Consider the following 20986-nt stretch of genomic DNA (forward strand, 5'->3'; position numbering starts at 1 on the left):
AAAATAGCTGAGACGAACTCGGTTCCTGTCAAGGACTTCAAGAGAAAACGATATGTAGACAAAATGATGAGACAGGCTCTTGCAGCATTGAGGGATTCATCTAGTGAGTCTGAAGATGAACCTGATACTGGTGATAGTTCCATGATGGCATTTGAAGGCGAAAAAACTGGATATGAGTCAATTTTTGCTTTTATGGCTCAATCAAATGATGATGAAGACAATGGCAACAAAGAGGTAAACTTCAGGGATGTTCAGAGAAATCTGAAATCCTATTCTCCAAAAAAACTCATGTCTTTAGCTGATGTTTTAATCACTAATTTTATAGTTTTGTGGAGGATAGGGACTCTTTGACCTTAGAATTAGGAGAATCTGAACAAACTAGAGGCGACTTAGTGGCTGTAGTTACTGACCATAAGAAAACCATTGAAATCCTCAGAAAAGAAAAGAGTGATCTGTTGGCAGAAATTGCAGACCTAAGGGAAACAATAGTGAAACCATGGACTAAGTCAAAACCTGAAAGTTCTGGAAAGGGAAAGGAGATAGTAAGTGAGGAACATATTAGGCTTGAAAATGAGGTGAAAGCTATGAGATTTAGGATGTGTGCTGAAATTGAGAAAAACGAGCTTCTCCAAACTAATCTGAAAAAAGTAAAGAATGATCTTGAAAAGTCCGTAAAGTGGACCTGGTCCTCAGATGCTACAACTGCTAGGGGTGGGCATAAAATTCGAAAAACTAAATTCCGAACCGAACCGAATTAATCTGGTATTTCGATTTCAGTTTTTTTCGGTATTTCGATAATTCGGTTCGATATACGGTATTGGATTTTTGATATTTCGGTATTTTGATGTACCGAAATAGTGCAATGTGTATTCTGCGTTTTTTCACGTCATCATTTTTTTTCCCTCATCTCTCTAGCTAGAGAGATAACAAAAGAACAGACACAGAATATTCAATCAAAAAAATGGCTATATCATCATCTTCATTGTCCATGCAAGATATCTTGAAGCAATGCAAATACCCATTCATCCTCTCTTTTTTCCTTTTGCTAATCTTCGTAACTTTCCTCTTTATTTCAAACTCCCAGAAATCTCCCATATTCGTTGCCATCGACTTTGCTCAACGTACCTCTCGATCCAAATCATCAATCCCTGCTGATTATTCGGACTTGAATCCTAACACTATTTCAAACGAAAACGTCCAACTGGGTAATAATATTACGATCAACCCTGAGCCTAAAGTCCCACTGGATAATAATTATATGATCAATATTGATTTTGATACATTAATCAACAATGAATTGGAAACGTTCTTTTATGATTGCAATCTGTTAATACGATTCCTGGAATTCTCCTACTGAGATGTTTATGTAGTAATGAGAAGGAAAATGCTAAAATTGTATCTAAATAATCCTCTATTATGTTTCAGTTGGGAGTTCTAGACAGTGCAGATTTGGTTTAAACCGAAACCATACCAAAACCGTACCGAACAAAAATAAGAAATACCAAACCGTACCGAAATATTTTGGTACGGTATTTGGTATACATAATTAATAAACTGAATACCAAAATACCAAACCAAAATTTTTAAATACCGAACCGAAATACCGAATGCCACCCCTAACCACTGCCTTGCATAATAATGACTGTGAAAACAGACAGGGAGCAGGGTTCCAAATGGAGAAAACTCCTCACAACCCTCACAATAAGTACGTTACTATCTCTGATAACTGGCCGTGTACCCGATGTGGGAACACCGGGTGCTTCAAGGAAGATGTCCAAGCGAAGAATCAACTAGTTCAGAAAAACAAAGTGTTTGATGAAACGGTGACTACAAACGAGGGACCAGGTTCCACTCACAAAAAATGCAAATTACCTGCATGGACTAAGAGAACTCTTATTCATCCTCTTGCTTACTACAAGGGACCCAAACTTGTTTGGGTTCCTAAAACTAACTCCTAATCTCTTGTGCAAGGGAACAGTGAAAGGAAGCGGTCAACAATGGTTCATGGATAGTGGGTGTTCAAAACACATGACTGGGAACACCACGTACTTTCTTTCACTAAAAGCCCTGCAAGGAGGGAGTGTATCCTTTGGCAATGGCAAAAGGGATACATTCTTGGAGTTGGAAAAGTCGGGAAGTCACTCACTCATTCTATTGAAAATGTGTACTATGTAAATAGCCTCAAGTACAGTCTCTTGAGTGTTTCTCAAATCTGTGACAAAGGAAATAAGGTGGAATTCTTGTCCAAAATATGTACAGTCACTGATCTTGTGACTGGTGAAATAGTATTTGTGGCCAAAAGATACAAGAATATCTATGTCACTGACTTCGAGTCCTTACAGAATGGTGATACGAGTTGTCTGAAAGCTATTGATGATGAAACTGAATTATGGCATAGAAGACTGGGCCATGCAAGTTTTTCTCTTCTGAACAAACTAATTCAGAAGGACCTGGTCCATGGTCTGCCTATGTCACAATTCAAGATGCAAAAAGTCTGTGATGCTTGTGCTAGTGGAAAAGACGTGAAGTCCTCTTTTAAACCTAAAAGAGATGTGAGCACCTCAAAGCCACTAGAGCTTCTGCATATGGATTTGTGTGGACCTATGAGGGTACAAAGCAGATGAGAAAAAAGATACATTTTCGTGATAATAGATGACTACTCTAGATTCACATGGACTCTGTTCCTCAGAACCAAAGATGAAACTATTGAGGTATTTGTGGCCTTTGTGAAGAAAATCCAAGTGAAGATGGAATCTAGAGTCACATGCATTAGATCAGATCATGGGACAGAATTTGACAATGTCAAATTTGATGATTTCTACAATGAAAATGGCATCACACACAACTTCTCAGCTCCCAGAACTCCCCAGCAAAATGGAGTAGTAGAAAGGAAGAACAGAACTCTAGAGGAAATGGCAAGAACAATGTTGATCGATAGTGGAATTGCAAAGAACTTCTAGGCTGAAGCTGTCAATACTGCCTGCTACTTGGTGAACAGGTGCATGATCAAATCACTTCTGAACAAAACCCCGTATGAACTGTTGAATGGAAGGAAACCCAAGCTGACTCAACTAAGAACATTTGGATGCAAATGTTATGTTCTCAACAATGGAAATGATCAGCTTGGTAAATTTGATGCCAAGAGTGATGAAAGAATATTTCTGGGCTACTCCTCTCAAAGCAATGCTTACAAGATATATTATAAGCGGACTCAATGTGTTGAGGAAAGTGTTCATGTTATTTTTGATGAATCTTATCCATCAACTAAGAAGAGTGTTAAGGAAGATCAAGATGGAGAACTCTCACTAGTTCCTGGTGAAGTCATTAATATGACAAATGGAAAGGCAAATATGATGAGTCAAGTTAAGGAGCCAAATGAAGACAACGCTGCCTCATCTGCAACAGAACCAAGCACTTCAATCACAACCACTGAAGCTGAAGAAAGAGTGGTTGATGCAGTTCAGGGAACTCCACTAGCACCGAAGATAAGGATAGAAGAAAATCAGCCAAACATATCCTCATCCTCTCATAATGAACCTCAGACGTCTAACTGGAGACACCAAAGCTCTCATCCAATAGACAACATTATCACTCCTGTAGATTCCGGAGTACAAACCAGGTCAAGAGCCAGAAATTCACTTGCCTTCTCAGCCTTTCTCTCCCAGATAGAACCCAAAAATATCAAAGAAGCCTTGAAAGATGCAAATTGGATTATAGCCATGCAAGACGAGCTGCATCAGTTTGAGAGAAACAATGTGTGGCACCTGGTACCTAGACCCCCAGATCGAACCATTATAGGAACCAGGTGGGTATTTAGAAACAAGCTCGATGAATATGGAATTAACACAATAAACAAGGCCGGGCTAGTGGTCCAAGGCTATAATCAGGAGGAAGGGATTGACTATGATGAAACGTTTGCTCCAGTGGATCGCATGGAAGCTATTAGGATTCTAATCGCTTTTGCATCTCATATGGAATTCACCTTGTTCCAAATGGATGTGAAGAGTGCATTTTCGAATGAACTCCTTAAGGAAGAAGTCTATATGAAGCAATCCTCAGGGTTTGAATGTCATGAGCACCCTGAATATATGTTTAAATTGGACAAAGCTCTGTACGGGCTAAAGCAGGCTCCTCGAGCTTGATATGAAAGACTGTCAAAATTCCTCTTGGAAAATGGTTTTAAGCGAGGGAAAATTGACAATACTCTTTTCTTAAAGAAACGAGGAAGGAACGTGCTCATTGTTCAGGTTTATGTTGATGATATCATTTTTGGAGCAACAGCTGACGCTCTGTGTGAAGAATTTGCAAAACTCATGGGAAGTGAATTTGAAATGAGCATGATGGGGGAACTAAACTTCTTCTTGGGTCTTCAAGTAAAACAGTCCCCAAAGGGTATATCCATTTGTCAGTAAAAATACATCAGGGTGCTCTTGAAGAGGTTTGACATGGAAGCATCAAAGGTGATAGACACTCCCATTGCAACTGCCACTCCACTGGACATGGATGAAATTGGATCTCCTGTGAATCAAACCATGTATAGAGGCATTATTGGGTCTCTCCTCTATCTCACTGCTAGTCGACCTAATATTGTTTTTAGCTTGGGGCTGTGTGCAAGGTTTCAATCAAATCCCAAGGAATCTCACTTGAAGGCCACCAAAAGAATACTGAGGTATCTCAAAGGAACACATGACCTGGTGCTGTATTATCCATTAGGTGACAGTTTTAATCTGATTGGGTATGTTGATGCAGACTATGCAGGTTATCTTGTACACAAGAAAAGCACTTCTGAAATGACTCACTTCTTAGGTTCATGTCTTATCTCTTGGGGTACAAGAAAGCAAAATTCAGTGGCTCTTTCAACAGCTGAAGTTGAATATGTAGCTGCAACATCCTGCCGTGCTCAGCTTCTATGAATCAAGCAGTAATTGGAGGACTTTGGGGTACTCATTGAGAGTGTGCCCCTTCTATGTGACAACATCAGTGCACTCAACATGGCCAAGAATCCAGTTCAACACAAAAGGACAAAACATATTGATGTGAGGCATCATTTTCTGAGAGACAATGTGGAGAAAGGGCTGATATGTATGAAGTTCCGCAGCACAGAAGATCAAATTGCAGACATTTTCACCAAGGCGCTAAGTAGGGAACAGTTTGAAAGAAACAGAGTGAAGCTGGGGCTGTTGAAGCCAAATTAAGAACCTGATTCCTCTTTAGCTGGCTTTTACCTTTAAGAAATAACTGGCTCAAAGTGTTTTCTAGCCATGTCTAACTCACTTCATTACCGTTGCAGGTAAACACGCATGATGAGCATAGAGGTGATAGATGCAGTGCATGAATGATAAAAGAGGATTGATTTTTTTCAAACAAGGGTCAAGAACCTGGTTCTTGTACCAAAGGTTAGTAGTTCTATGCATCCTTTAATCCACGTCTTAAAAAGGGTACAAAATACAACTGCCATGTCATCAACTTTTCAGATCCTGCTGTCACGTCTATTCATTTCAAATCGTTCCATCTCCCTATAAAACATTGCAATTCTCTACGCCCAACCGCCATTTCAGAACCGATTCCTATTCCTCTCTCTTCATAATTATCCTCTCCTTTTAAAAACCCTCTCTTCTGCTCTTCTTAACCATAAATCTTACACTAAAATCACCCAAAAAGGAGGATCATCACACCACTTCTTTCAATGGCTGAGACAACTTCCGATCTCCCTATCTCAGTTGTAACTACCACTGATCAATCTATGGAACCTTCCGCTCTCACTGAGCCTTCCTCACCCTTTATTACTCATGTTGCTACAGTCACCCCTTCCCTAGTTTCCCAATCTCTTCCCAATTCAGAAACCCTTGAACCTACTGCTCCGTTCTCCCAGTCATCTCCCAGTCAAACCCTAAGTGGAGAACAAGGTCAAAATCTTGAGGTCACAAAGAGTTCTGCCATCATTGCCACCGATTCCATGGTGGTAGAAGCACCAGTTGAGGAAGAGAAAAATGTTGTTACCTTGTTTTTGGTATCCGTTGATGGTGTACTGCATGAGATTACATCTCAGAATAACGAGGCAAAAAATGTAGAGAAAGAAGGGCCCATTACAGCTGCTGAAGGGGATGCAGTAGCAAATACTACTGGGGCATCACATGAGGAACCAGATCCCTCTCCAGAGGACCCAGGTCAGGCCTCTCATCCCCAGGACAATGTTTTTCCTGCGTTCGATGTTATGCCCTTTGGAAATTCAAGCACCTGAAATGAGATCCAGTGATGAAGAAGACCTGGATAATGTGGATCTTGATACATTCATAAGTAAGCGGAGGGTTGTGTCCACCCATGATTCTGAAATCAAACGACCTACTACCAGGCTTCAAGTTAAAGTGGCCTACGATTCTACTCTTCAAAAGAGCAAGAAGAGTGGTAAGAAGAAAAGAAGAAAGTTGGTGAAAGATGGTGTACCTGTAAGTGGTTAGGCAATCCCTGTAGTCGAAGTGGAAGAGGAAACATCAGATGAACCTGGTTCACTTGTTAGACAGTCTTCAGAAAAGACGAAGCCTACCTCATTAGAGAAAGGGTCAACATCTAAGTCTAAGATGAAAAAGGTGGTGAGTGAGTTTTTCATGTCTGATGAGGATGTCCTAGTCAAATCCAATGGAAAAGGAAAAGTCAGTGGAGAGAAGTTCGGGAAACGCAGGTCTAAATCTTTTGAAGAACCTGTTTCTGTGAAGAAAATGAGAAGTGAAGTCAGCCTTGGCTCTGAGCACCTGAGGCATCAAAAAATTCTGCTGGGTTATACGTTTGACCAAGCAATCTCTAAGATGGCTGGAATGCGCCAAATTCTGGAAATGGTCGAGTTTCAACATTGGGTGCATCTATTTCAAATTGATTCACCTAAGGTATATGAGGAGGAGGTACAAAGTTTCTTTGCTAGCCTCTTTCCAGTTGATACTGACCATGTTTGTGCTTTGGTCAATAGGGTGGACATCGTCTTTGATGTAAAATTGCTTGGAAAGATATTAAAGTTCCTACAGCTGGTGTGTCCAGTGTAAGAGATGTATGTTAGTATAACTTCAGAAATCCAGTGGTAAAAGACAATGCTAACCAGAAAGAGGACCAGCTCTATAAGAAAGCACTAATCCCTGTTTACGAGCTGCTGTTTGAATTGGTTAACAAAGTTCTATTGCCTCAAGCTAAAAGGAGGTCAGTGACTTCTAAGTCTGACTTATTCCTAATGGAGCAACTGGATGGTTTTACTCCTGTGAGTCTGCCTGCTATTATGATTGAACACATGCAAAAGGTTTCCACCTTCAAAGACGGTAATCATGGCCTTCCCTATGGATTCTTGCTTACTGCAGTGTTCAAATTCTTTAAAGTCCCACTGGGGACGGGAAATTGGAAGAGTGCGAGTGTGTGGAAAAGTATGGGGGGTAGGAAGTACATCAACTATTTCATAGCTTATCAATGCCCAGAACAGTGCAGCTGAGGAAATTCATCGGTTGAAGGCCAGGAATGCTATCCTGGAAGGTCAGCAAGCCCGAGGGGTTCCGATGTCGAATGATGAAGTGGCTCGTTTGACACAGGAGAATGCTGATCTCAGAGCGCAAATAGAGAACCTAAGAGCATAACTGCTCAATGAGCAAAAGTCGGCAAATGTCCGAATAGACCTCGTTCTCCAAACACTTGCTGTAGCTACCAAGCCTTTTAATCCTAATGCCCCCTAAGTACCCCTTCAGTGACCAGTTTCTGGATATGTTTGTTATGTTTTTCTTTTTTTGATGGTTTGGCGGATGTTTTTGTTTTCTTTTTTTTTTTGTATGGTTGGGATGAAACACTACTGATCCCGTTAACAAGTCCAATGTCGCCTCTCGCTTTTTCAAAGTAGAGGCATATTAAAACTTTATTACTATCAATCCTTGTTTTATTATGTCTGTACTCTCTTTCTATGTTCTATTCTCTATCATGATTGTGTGCACATATGTGGCATGAGTTAGCTTAGCTGAACTTCTTTGTGCTGTTATTCTGTTTTTTTAATGATGCCAAAAAGGGAAAAAATAATACGGACGGCCATCAACTCAGGGGGAACACATGGAGGAACTATTCATATGGTAAGGCATAGTCTCAGGAGGAACTCTGTGTTCCTATGATACTTAAACTGGTTCTTATTGCTCTAACTATACTCTATAAATGTTAAGTTTGTCATCATCAAAAAGGGAAAAATTGATAGATTTTAAATATTTTTGCCTTATGTTTTGATGATCTAACAAACTTACTGTTAAGAACTAGATAGGGAACCTGACCTACTTGGACTGCAAGCTTTAACGGATTCCGGCTAAAGGTGAACTGCTATAGCTTTAGGAGCTAGGAACCCATACAAGGACCTGATACTCTTGTGGTTTCCTCATAACAGTATAAAGTCAATTGGACACAGCTGGAAATGAAGTGACTGACGACACTGTTTCTGCCGCACTGCACTGTCTCCAGCGCCCACTCATTCTCTAACCAAATAAAGTACTCACATCATTTCAAGTGATGTGATCAAGATGTGCCTACAATGAGTTTTATACAAAACATCACTTGAAGGTTTCAGTTTCTTATTCAAGCTTCTTGCCAAAACTGAAAAATCAATCCTTTCTGCTTAGTTAGAAGTGTTTGATTAGGAATCCTCTTGTAAATCCGTAAACTCCTTGAGTTTATATTGTGACTAGATTTAGTCATAAGCAAAAGTCTTTATAATTGTAGAGTTACAAAGTGGCTTGTGGTGAGAGCATCACAAGTTAGAAAAAGTCTTTGTAACTAGGAAGTCACAAAGTGGCTTGTGGTAAGAGTACCATAAGTTAGTTGAGTAAATCCTTTGCAATGGAGTCATTGTAAAATGGCTTTTAATAGGAGTTTACAAGTTAGTGAAGTTAAAAGCCTACAGGTGTAGGTCATGGTTTTTTGATCCCCTTGTGTGGGATTTTTCCACGTAAAAATCCTCTACTTTATTTACATACTATTTTATTAGCATCCTCAGCAGAATCTTGTAGAGGACCAGGAACTCTACTGTTTGGTGGACTCATACAAACTAACATCTATTACTCATTTAAGATAAAATTAATTGTATGTATGTATTTATTTTAGAATGTACCTGGAGGGTCTTCAAGTAGACAAGAACCGCATAGAAGTCAATCAAGTCAACCAACTCAAAGGAGTTTCATCTGTGATGAAACAACAATAGTTGTTACAAGGTCAACAATTGGTGCAAATAATAGAGGAAGGGGCAGTGGAGGAGGAAAGGCCCCTAGTGCAATTATTAGACCTACAAAAAGTGTATTTCTAGATGCACTTCCTCAGACTGCTCCTAGAGCAAGAGCTATACAACCAAGGGAACAAGAGATCTTCATCTGGTGTGAAAAGGGGAAGGGGAAGTGGACCTGCAACTACAGAATCATCTGTTGCTTTTGAAAATAAAGGCCAAAAACTGTTGGCTTTGGATGCTACACTAACCCAAAGACTAGAAGGATAGTCCTTAACGTAAGAATCTTGCACATTTCAATTCTAATTATTTTCAATTTTTTTACTTATGTTTCTGGTTTTTGACAATTGCAGTCCGACACTTCAAGTTAGAGGGTTGTCAACCATGGGACTAGAGTAAGGAATACCACCAATGTGAATCTGGATGATGGAATTAGACTTCCAGTACTTAGATGAAATGGGGAAGATGTTATTACTACTTCACAACTACAGCAAATGAGTGCAAGTAGAAGAAACTAAGTTGGACCACAAGCATCATCTCAATCTTCAACTTAAGTGATTATGGATAAAGTAGTCAAAAAAATTAGTGATGAGTCAAGATTATGTAATATGCAGCACTTGTTTTTATTAAAATTGCCTTTTTTTGTTCAATGTAACTTGATGCACTTAATTTCATCTTTTGGAACTGGATTATGTAATATACAACACTTCTTTGTGTCTAAAATTACTTTTGGTTCAATGTAATTTGTTGCACTTCTTTTCATCCTTTGGTATGAACTACATTCCATCCCATTCTTAAGGCAACAATGAACTAGCTTTTGATTTGCAACATTTTAGAATAAAAACAGCTGATACATTCATTTAATAAGGCAACATTCACATACGAGTATAACAACAGTAAACACTAAAGAATTGCAACATTTTTTAATAAAAACAAATATACATTGTATTGATAAGACAATATCAATTATACAAAATAGGATCCCAACCATCCGAAGTGCAGCAACAATAAACAAAACAAAAGCAACACAAGGCACTAACTACATTAGCTAGCCTAAATTACAAATAGTTTTCCCAAAAATTCATAAAAGACCAAAGCCAAATAGAACAGTTTCCATCAACAAGAGCAAGAACCACAACAAAGACAAATGATTAAGGCCATCAGTAGACAACAAACACTAGTGCGTTCCTCCATTTTTTTGCTCGATCTCTTTCTTGATCAAAGTCCTTCACTCTCTTCAACAAACCCCAAATAACTCTATTCGCTTGCTCAGGAAACTCGTCCTCAAACCATCTAAAATATTTACATTCACCATTGTCCTTCAAACAATAAAAAATAATGAATGGGTATAAATCAATGGAAAATAAAATCGTGTAAAATAGTTATAACAAAATTGTAGCATACAAAGTTTTTGGCAGAATACAATTACTTTGTCGATTTTGCATACAAAGTACCTTCTTTCTGGGCTAGCTGGACTCCATGAAATTTTAAGTTTACACGGACGACCACATCAACAAGAGTCAACCTTTTCGGTGTTTTGGGACATTGTTCAACTAGAAATTAAGAGAAGATAGCAGGAAAGATTACGGCAAGAATTTGACTAAGGGGGATGGAGTTCTTTCAAATTGAGGGGAAAAAAAGCTCCGATTTTCACTACTTGATGAAGAATTTAGCTCAATTGAAATGGTGAAAATTTAGGGCTTGGAAGAAGAGAACAATGGATAAAGGGGTTAAAATAATTTGGGCTTTGGTTTATTACCGTTGGAATAGTCCATGTCAGCTTTTTTTTATAATACTCAGGCGCTCAACATTTGCGATTCCCACGAAAGTTGACTCATACAGGGTTCAAATGGAGCAGACTCAAGAAAGTGGGGACAAGTTTAATGGGTTGTCGATTTATTCTGCCTGGTTCTTTTGATAAGATACTTATTTATTGCACGCATAAATGCATGTGGCTTTAAGTTTTGAAAGTAGCAACTTTACATGGGGGATTTGCATCTATACCTGCTTTTTTGGTCACGTTTTAACTTGTGCCCGCTTTGCAAAAAAAATTACAAGGGTACCCACTTTTTCGCGTAACTTCAACATACGAGGCTGAAGTAGCAAAGGCAATCATGCAAAACTTCAGCAGTCTAGTGGACGGGCCTAAAGTAGCAAAGGCAATACACTGAAATTTTTTTGTCCTGGATAAGATGCTGAAGTTATTTAGTTCATTTGTAAAAACTTCAGCACTAAAGTAGCTGAAGTTTTTTTGTCCTGGATTCATTAGTTTTGTCATAAAGCTTTTTCAAAAACTTCAGCAGAAGATGCTGAAGTTATTTAGTTCATTTGTAAAAACTTCAGCACTAAATAAGCTGAAGTTTTTTTGTCCTGTATAAATTTTTTCAAAAATTTCAGCAGAAGATGCTGAAGTTATTTAATTCATTTATAAAAACTTCAGCACTATATAAGCTGAAGTTTTTTTGTCCTGGATTCATTAGTTTTGTCATAAAGCTTTTTCAAAAATTTCAGCAGAAGATGCTGAAGTTATTTAGTTCATTTGTAAAAACTTCAGCACTAAATAAGCTAAAGTTTTTTTGTCCTGGATAAGCTTTTTCAAAAACTTCAGCAGAAGATGCTGAAGTTATTTAATTCATTTGTAAAAACTTCAGCACTATATAAGCTGAAGTTTTTTTGTCCTGGATTCATTAATTTTGTCATAAAGCTTTTTCAAAAACTTCAGCAGAAGATGCTGAAGTGATTTAGTTCATTTGTAAAAACTTCAGCACTATATAAGCTGAAGTTTTTGAAAAAGCTTTCTAACATACCAGATAAAAAATCACCTTATTCTTTCATATTGTATTACTACTATAAAATAATTAGATTGCCAACAGTATCTAAATCATAAATTTTGGAAACAATAAACGTGAAAAGAACGGAATTAAGTGAAAATATTCACAAATTATTGTCTACTAACTTACGTAATTATTTATAATTTTATTTTTAAATAATCTGATAAACATACTTATGGCAATCATCCCATGAACTGAAGTTTCATAACAGCACCAACAACAGCAGAAGAAAGAAGAAGAAGAAAACAAAAGAGGAGGAGAAGGAGGAGAAAGGGGGCTGAAGTTGTTTAAAAAATGGGTACAAGAAAAAAAAAATTAAAAAATAGGTATAGGTTAAATGGGGACGACCAAATAGGGCTCCCCATGCAATTTTTACACTTTACGTGATGGAATGGACTTTGGATACAGGAATATACCTTTGAATGAATTGATCGTCTGTGATAATATTAAATGTCAATCTTAATTTGTTGTCTACTAAGTCGTATGGAGGTTCAACACTTTTTTTCATAGTGGATGCCTTCACGCACCACTACTATTTTCCTTCTTTACTGCGGTTGGTAACATCAAGTAACGATTTTTCCCCACAACCTCTGGACTAAAGGCAAACTGGATCTTTCTCCAGGTGATTAGAGAAAACTGAAGGGCATGAGTCACGGGAGACCCATTTTGGGTATTTATTTAATGATAAGAGAGTAGCTTATTAGAAATTTTAAGTGAAAAACAAAACTTGGTAATACTTAATTTAGCGATCTACAATTGCAAGATTTAAACTAAACTGCTAGAATGTCATCACTAGAGCCAAAAGCTTTAGCTATACACAGGAGCAGTGGAATCAGCAAAAACGCAAAGCAGCTTCTAGTTCCTTCTAAGGCTGTCCAACGGGACGGGCCGGCCCGTCCCGTCCCGTCCCGTCCTGCCCCAAGTTAAACGGGATGGGCCAATGTTAAACGGGACACGGGATGGAACGGGACGGCCATTTCGTCCCGTTTTGTCCCGTCCCGTCTCGCCTGTCCCGTCCCATCTCGTTCCGTCCCGTTCCGTCCCGCCCAGCCTGTCCCACGAGTTTTTATGGTATATTTGTGGAATTTCTGTTGTATTTGGTTAGTATAAAACAAATCCAACTTATGCACCGGCCATTAATGAAATGATTGCAAAATTTAAAAAGTATTTTTTCTCTATTCCCCAAGTTTATTTAATTTCTACAATACTTAATCCATATTTAAAATTAAGAGGTGCAAATGGACTTATTCGTAAAATTTATCAAAATTTAGCAATTCAAGAATCTCGAAGACTTCCAAGCTAATATATATTCTTATGTTAGAATCTAGATCAATGTTTGATAAATATAAATCTATAGAAACAACAAGTGGTGAAACTGCTCCTTCTACTTCTAAGTCTAGAGTAGAAATTCTTATAGGAAGATATTGATGATATAACATGTTTTGATTCCTCTATTGATGATGAACTTGATTCTTAGCACCGGAGAATGCTTTTAGCGCAACAATATTTCAAATCGGAGATCATAGACATTCATTAGCAGAGGACAACCTAGAGATTTCCGTATTATTCAGAGATTGGATTAATGCAGAAAGAAGAAATCTAGGTTTTGAAAAATTAACACTAGGGAAGAAGAAAAATACAATGAGATACTTAGCATTGGGACCGATGACGACATGGAGCTCATAGAACATCAATCAACATTCAACACTGCCAATTCCAGAACAATGTCCGAGAGATATTATTGATAAGTTACAAAGAAGCTATATAGGAGCTTACAAATATTAGTATGATAATTTGTAATTGGCTACTAAGAGGCCTAGTTCAAACAGAACCCTTCCTAGAAGGTGGCTGCGTAGATTAGGTGCTCTTCAAAAGAATTATATTTGTATTTGAAATTTGAAAGTTCCATTAATAAAATAAAAAGCTCTAAGCGTTGAATTTTTTTTATGAATTGTCTTAGTTACTTAATAGTTAATACTTTGAAATTATATTAAATAAATTATAACTCTATTATAAATTTACAATTACTAGAATATTTCATTACAAGTCTTTTGTTTTAATATTTTATAATTCTTTACTTGGTTTTCTAATTTTCGTTTTAACATAATAACATTTAAGTTTATTAAATAAGTCAAAAATCTAGCCGTTGCAAACTTTAAAAACATAATAATTTTCAAAAAACTAGACGTTTTTTTAAAAAAAAAATACACTTAAGGCCCACGAACCCGTCCCGTCTTGTCCCATCCCGTTCCGTCCCGTTTGTTAGCGGGACGGGTGGGACGACCGTTTTGTCCCGTTTCGTCCTGTCCCGTTAATTTTGTCCCATCCCGTTGGACAGTCATAGTTCCTTCTCGTCATCACAGTTGTATCCCAATAAATAAGCTCGAGCTGAAATAGTAAAAAGGAGAAAAAAGATAGAATAAAAGGAGATGAGCAGCCAAAAGTAAAAATTGATACAACAGTATATATACCAAAACGACCCGATCCCATGAATGGCTCCGCTTCATCTGTAGTGCCACCTTGTTGCTGCTCCTATTATAAACGTAAAATTAGCTAAAGTTATACTATAAATAAGATAATTTTTTTTTTTTTGATTTGCACCGGGTGTCCGAGTCTCTAAGAGCCCCGACTAATCCCGAGGTGCACAGGCCCTCGGCTAGGAGTTTCCCGCAAGTGCACCACGATTAATTCAGGTTTTACCCAGTCCGATGGCCATCAGAAATTGTTTGCACCCAGTGGGTTTCGAACTTGAGACCTTGAAAGGGAGCAAACCCAAGACTCAAGTCGATTGCCACCAGGCCAATCCTGAGGGTTTATAAATAAGATAAGTACAACATTCTACTTTTAGTATCTTTACGGTACTTGCTAGTCATACTATCATAGAGAGGAGATGCTAGTCTCAAGGATGTATTTACAACAGACACCATATAAGCACAAGGTGCAAATAGAAGATATAGTAACCAAAAATCTACTGCAAGATATGCATTATACATTCTAAAATCAAAATCAGCCATGAACAAGCTTCGCACAGCCCAAAACATCACAAAGATATGCATGAGAGAAATTACACCCCACAATAAGACGAAAGGTGCCTACTCACGTTCCGGAGATAATAATCCAACCGGAATCATAGCCTGAAGACCCTAATAAGACTAGATTTTACAGTCAAGGAGACAGTTGACCTACTTCTCATTCCATCCTGCATAGCTGTTGTATTCTAGTATGTTAGCTAGTGCAGCAGCTTTAAATTTTTAGTAAAGATAAGCGTAATTCCATATATGAACTGTGTACTTTATCCACCACAACCACCAAGCAAGTAAGCTTTGGTGCATTACAACTGCTGATTTTGCGGAAAATGCAGCGAATATTTTACCAATGCAAGAAGTTCCAAAACCACAGTAAACATATGCTTTGAAGTTTATCTTTTATTTTGCTGCAGTTCCAAGTTGCATTAGAATAGGCAACAAACTGTTTCTATTTTCCCCTTTTCTACATGGAACAAGGAATTTTGCTTCGCTCATAAACTTCGGTTCTTTCAGAAATGGCACTACAAGTTACTTGTTTCTTACCCCATCTTGTTCCATTTCGGAAGGTGACAACATCCTTTCAAAACAGTGGCCTGAAATGGTACACACCAGAAGACCATTTGGGGGATCAGGTACAACTTCCCTACACGTGTCATCACAAACTGCACATGCACACATAAAAGAGAACCAATAAGCGACAGTAGGTCAAGGTCAAATACACAGGAATCTCATTGTACATATCTAACGACTAAGCTGCACCTAAGCAACCCATTTCTTACCATGGACGTGTCCAGTTTTCTCACAAACATATACATCTCCTATTTGATAGTAATTGCACGTCTCCCCAGAGCACGAATGATCAATCACCACTTTATCACCCAGACCTTTGCTTTTCTTCCACATAGAGACTTGATCAGCAACCGTTTTATCAAGAATTATTCGGTCATCATTTATCTGTACATTAAAGCCAAAAAATATGGTAACTACTCATAAGACCACATACAACTTGACGGAAATCAAAATGTAGGGTGTTAAGGTTTATTTAAGTGATAATGTTTTTGCTATTTATGTCTTGTTTTCACTGGGAAAAAAGAAAAGTGAAGGCATTGTTCACGTAGGAAATAAAGGGAAAGGTCTCTTGGACGATTTACAGCCATAAATCAGGGATATAAATTATGAATTTATTTGTAACTGCCCAGACTCATGCAATATTGTGAAGTTTCTAAAAAGACCTCCAGTTACCTGAGAAGGAAGAGGAGCTTGGCTTCTTTTTGCTGCCTGCATTTGGATACAATACTCCTTAAATTCCTTAGGAGTATTCCTGACAAACTCCATCATATCCTCTGCATCACGCTGTTTGAAAAAGCATTCAATTTGACCCAAATTAATTTAAGTTTGAGGATACATCAAATTAGTAAATCAAAAACACACTTAATGCTAATATATACACACTACAGCAAAATAAATTAAAGAAACATCCCAGATGCCTCACTTCAGTATCTCGTCAATTGATCCTTTTTTCTGAATTAGATAAAATCATAACTATCAAAGTACATAGTATTTATCATATCCTTCCATTCATGATGACAGAAATGAGACGACAGTTCCCCTTGCACTTCCCAATATAATTTTACTATGTCCCTTCATAACCTTGATAAAAGTATGCTCTCTCTAACACTTTCCTCTACTTGATTATATTATGCCTCAACATGTCTCCTTACATTTGGACCTAACTCTTTTTTTTTCAGGAGCCGATCCTTTGGACCAACCACAACCTTTGAAACGTGGGGATGCAGGCCCACCCTCTACCTTTCCCCACTTAAATACGAGAGTTAGTTCGCTTGGTGCAAGGCTCGAACTTGTGACCTAAAGCACAAGTCGCTCAACCTTTGCCAATTGTACTAACCCCTGGGGGTGTACCTAATTCTTTTTCATGGGACAAACACATGAAACTATTTTTAGCTTTTTTGAAGGTTGTGAGATCTGAACATAGAATCTCTTGCTTGCTTTGTTAAAAAGAAAATGCATTTCCCTCTAACTCAACTCCAAAATCTAACTCATGATGTGAGGATTGTCCAAAAACATATAAGGAGACAACAATACATTTCATCAACCAAGCCACACCTAGGGCTGGACATCTGGAGCGTGAACAAAATAAAATGAGGGCCTAATATTTGGTAAACCAGGAATAGGGTGAAGTGTTTGACTATTTAGCTAAAAACTTAAAACGGTTAGAGAGAGTACATTTTTAACTACTTATTTATATTATGCCTCAACAAGGATAAACTTTCTCTAAATAAAAATCAAGTTTTCAAGTTTCTCTCAAACTTAGAACTACTCATAATGATAGATTTTTGGGACGAATATATGCTTAATATAGCCAATGATCAAAAAAGTAAACTAGAATTTATGTAGGGGTAATTTCACATATGGTCATTGAACTTTAAAGAACAGTAAAGTCACAGAATTATTTTTTGTCATATTAAAGTAACTAAACTTTACCCACTATAATGGTAAAGTCACTAAACTTTACCCACTATAATGGTAAAGTCACGAAATTATCTTTTGACAAAGAATAGTTTTGTGATTTAATGTCAAAGTTAGTAAAGTTTAGTGACCATACGTGACATTAACCCACTACATAGCTGTAATGCTTACTCAATGACAATTGGATCATACATTTTGAACAGAAGGATACCTGGATGTAAAGTTTCTTCCAAGCACATTCTCGTGGCTTTCTTGTTGGGAGCAGCAGACCCCATCGCATGCAGTACCTGAATTTATGAATCATCATCAATAAATTTAAATGAAAAATTGAGCTTATGCTTCTCGTCGAGAATGAATAAGTAAATGAATGAAAGGTCTTTTAACACAAAGGTAGTAATGGTTCACGCATAGCAATTTCAATCTGTTAGGGTCAAATGATTGGAATGTTTAAAACACTCACCCATTTAGGGGGAGATGTGGAAAAGTGGGAGACAAAGGGAGAGGACACAAGGTGCAGAATACTTACAGCCAGCGCCACAGGGATTCATCAGAAGCAGCAAAATTTAAGAACTTGCAGACCAATGAACATGCCACAAGATCCTGCCAGATTTTACATAAAAACTGATAATGTTTAAGACAACAGAAAATCAAAACAGAAATGCACATCGAAACCATAAATGGCTCTAGCCCTCTGCACCCTATCTGTTCTCTTGATTTCAAATGTATATATTTTGACAAGCACTTTGGACAAAGCTAAAAAATAATTAACAGCAAAAATAACCTCTGGTGAAAGGAACTTGAGGATGTGACGGAGCAATTCTGGAGGGACTTTGCTGAGAATCCCAGTCTCTATCCTACTTGGAACCTGCCTCATGTCGCTGCTTGTACTGGCATCACTGTTATTATTATTATCCATGATATTCAGACTCATCCTTGGAGGTGAAGATGCACAATCAACTTCAGTTGGTGGTGACAAAGATGGAGATGATAATAATGCCCTCACCTTTTCCTCCTTGTCTTCCTCCTCCTCCTCAACTTTCATTACCTTTGCTTCCCTCTTCTCTTCCTCCTCCTCCTCTTCCTCTTGCTCCTGCTTCTCTTTCGTTCTATCTCATCCTCATCCTCATCCTCCACAACTCTCATTTTCTTTGTTACTCGCTCCTCCTCTCCATCAAAGTGTTTACTTTTCCTCTTCACATCACCTTCATCCAAGATATCCTCTCATCCTCCTGAAACAGAAGAACTATTTACCAAATTCCAATTAAGTGCATTCACACATTCTTTCGTAGCAAAAGATCAGATGCAAACCAGACAGTCATTCATACGTGAATTTGACTAAGAAAATGAAATGAAATATCCTCCAACTCTTCCACCATAAAGAGAAGACGAACACTAAAGTTCCAGATATTATCCCCAGAAAAACAATGATTTTTGCACATGCACGATGCACCATACAAGTTACTAGTCTACTAGGCACATAATCACCCGTTTGCCTAATTTTGCCCATAGAAAAGAACCATTTTCCTCAACTCATGGCTGATGAAACAATGAAAAAAATGTTAAATATTGAAACCAATAGAGAAAAACACAAAAATCCTAAAAAGACCATGAACTTTCCTCGTGTTTTACTAGCAGCTGATAATTAACAAATGAATGGGATCTTCCTCATGTTTTCCTATCTACAAGTTTACCACTGATCTTTATCATTCTTTTGTAATTAAAAATGAAAACAAAATGAAGGGGAAACATAGTTCACAACTACCTCTTCTATTCAATTAATTATATTTCCTCTTAAGGAAAACATAATTGCAACTGAAAAATCAAGTCTTTCATTCTTCCCTATATCTCATGGTAATTAAAAAAAATTAACCCAAATTCACTATTTTTCTCTTAGAAGTATCCAATTTATTTTTCCATTCTTCTTGTTACCTCAAAACCGAGGAAATAATCAAAATAGTCCTTAATGTATAAGAGTTGGACTGTTTTGGTCCTTGATATATGCCCCTTAATGGAAATGGTCCTTAAAGTATGTAAAGAGTGGATGTTTTTGGTCTCATGCCCTAAAACTAACGGTACAAAAGTTAAACTTAACGGTGTAGATACATTTGTTGTCGATTCTTATTAGTGTAGTTGACAGACTGTGCGGCCCACAAACTCCATTTCTCTCTCCTTTCTTCACTTACCTACTGCACTCCTCTTCACTTTACTAATTTTCTTTTCTTCTTCTTCCTCTAGACACCCGTACATGATACATTAGTGATTTTCAGAAACACAGTGTACACAAATAGCAAGAATCAATTGGCAAAGATAAATTGTTGCATGTATAAATGAATATAAATATAAAGGGGTGAAGGAAATCCCAACTAAAAAATTGAAAAAAAGAACCCCCACAATTGTAGGTGCAATTTATTTCCTGTGCTCTTCCATTTGACAATTGAAAAAAGTGAATAAACCACATTTCATATAATAAACAGGAAGCTGGAAATAATGATGAAAGCTACGCGTACATATACTTATCGAGCCATAGAAAGGAGCAAAAAAAATAAAGAAAAAGATAAGCTCAACATATGAGCAAAAATTGGGAATGAGGAACCTTCGGTTCCCAAGAAAGGATGGGGATGCTGATATTTATAACTCAAATCAGCTTTGGGGGAATTTTCAGGTGGAAAACATGATCTTTCTTTAGCTATTTTCTAACTTCTTCAAGTAACAAAATCGAGAACTGAAATATCCAACCCATTGTCTTGGCAAATTCTCGGATGGCCTGCACTCGTGGTATTTTGCAGCCATGTGAATTGAGTTTTGTCCGAGAAAAAATGAAGTCCCATCTGATCCTCAACTTTCTGGGAATCGAAGGTGGGGATTCTTGTGCTTTGAATCCATTAAGTTTAACGGATACATGAGGAGGAACTGTTAGTTTTAGGGCATAAGATCATAAACATCCACTTTTTACATACATTAAGGGCTATTACCATTAAGGGGTGTATATCAAGGACCAAAATAGTCCAACCCTTATACATTAGGGACCATTTTGATCATTTCCTCCCTCAAAACCCCCCTAATCTTAGAGAAACAACATTCGGATCTTGACCTGGTCCGTAAAAAATGTATTTTACAATTGTATATCAAAAACACAATTCTGAAAGTAAACTAGTAGAATGAGAATGTAAAAATTTCAGAGAATTTGCCTGATCGGAGAGAGCGAAGATCTCCGATTCGAGGAATTGAGCAAGAGGCTCATCTTCATCGTCGAATATTGCCATGAATTGAGCGGAAAATGAACTCGGTGACCGGAATAACGTCGGCCGCTCTACGCCGTAGATTGAATCGAGGTCTCATCGACGCAAAATGAGATCCGGAGAATTTGCGGAGCTTAAGGAAGATATCGGGTCGGGTAGGATCCGAAAATGTTGGATCGATGA

At 37.7% G+C, this 20986-nt stretch overlaps 1 protein-coding gene across 5 annotated transcripts; it reads right to left on the minus strand.

Annotated features, from left to right (window-relative positions):
- Positions 1–10513: 10513 nt before the first annotated feature.
- Positions 10514–20746, minus strand: LOC107760630 (F-box protein SKIP31). 5 transcript variants are annotated; one of them, XM_016578713.1, is made up of 8 exons: positions 18346–20746; positions 18091–18164; positions 17776–17851; positions 16320–16430; positions 15857–16031; positions 15621–15739; positions 14523–14583; positions 10514–10539 (listed from the first exon to the last, which is right to left on the minus strand). In XM_016578713.1, the coding sequence occupies exons 1-8, from the start codon at positions 18604–18606 to the stop codon at positions 10529–10531; spliced, it is 888 nt and encodes a 295-aa protein (XP_016434199.1). In that variant the 5' UTR covers positions 18607–20746; the 3' UTR covers positions 10514–10528. The 5 variants fall into 5 exon arrangements, with proteins under 5 accessions (XP_016434199.1, XP_075108876.1, XP_016434198.2 ...); XM_075252775.1 differs by lacking the exon at positions 10514–10539 and having other exon boundaries at positions 14192–14583; positions 18346–18460; positions 18568–20746; XM_016578712.2 differs by lacking the exon at positions 10514–10539 and adding an exon at positions 14192–14439 and having other exon boundaries at positions 14523–14577.
- Between the last annotated feature and the right edge of the window lie 240 nt (positions 20747–20986).

Source organism: Nicotiana tabacum, chromosome 1 (assembly GCF_000715075.1).
Source record: "Nicotiana tabacum cultivar K326 chromosome 1, ASM71507v2, whole genome shotgun sequence".
NCBI classification, from domain to species: Eukaryota; Viridiplantae; Streptophyta; class Magnoliopsida; order Solanales; family Solanaceae; genus Nicotiana; species Nicotiana tabacum.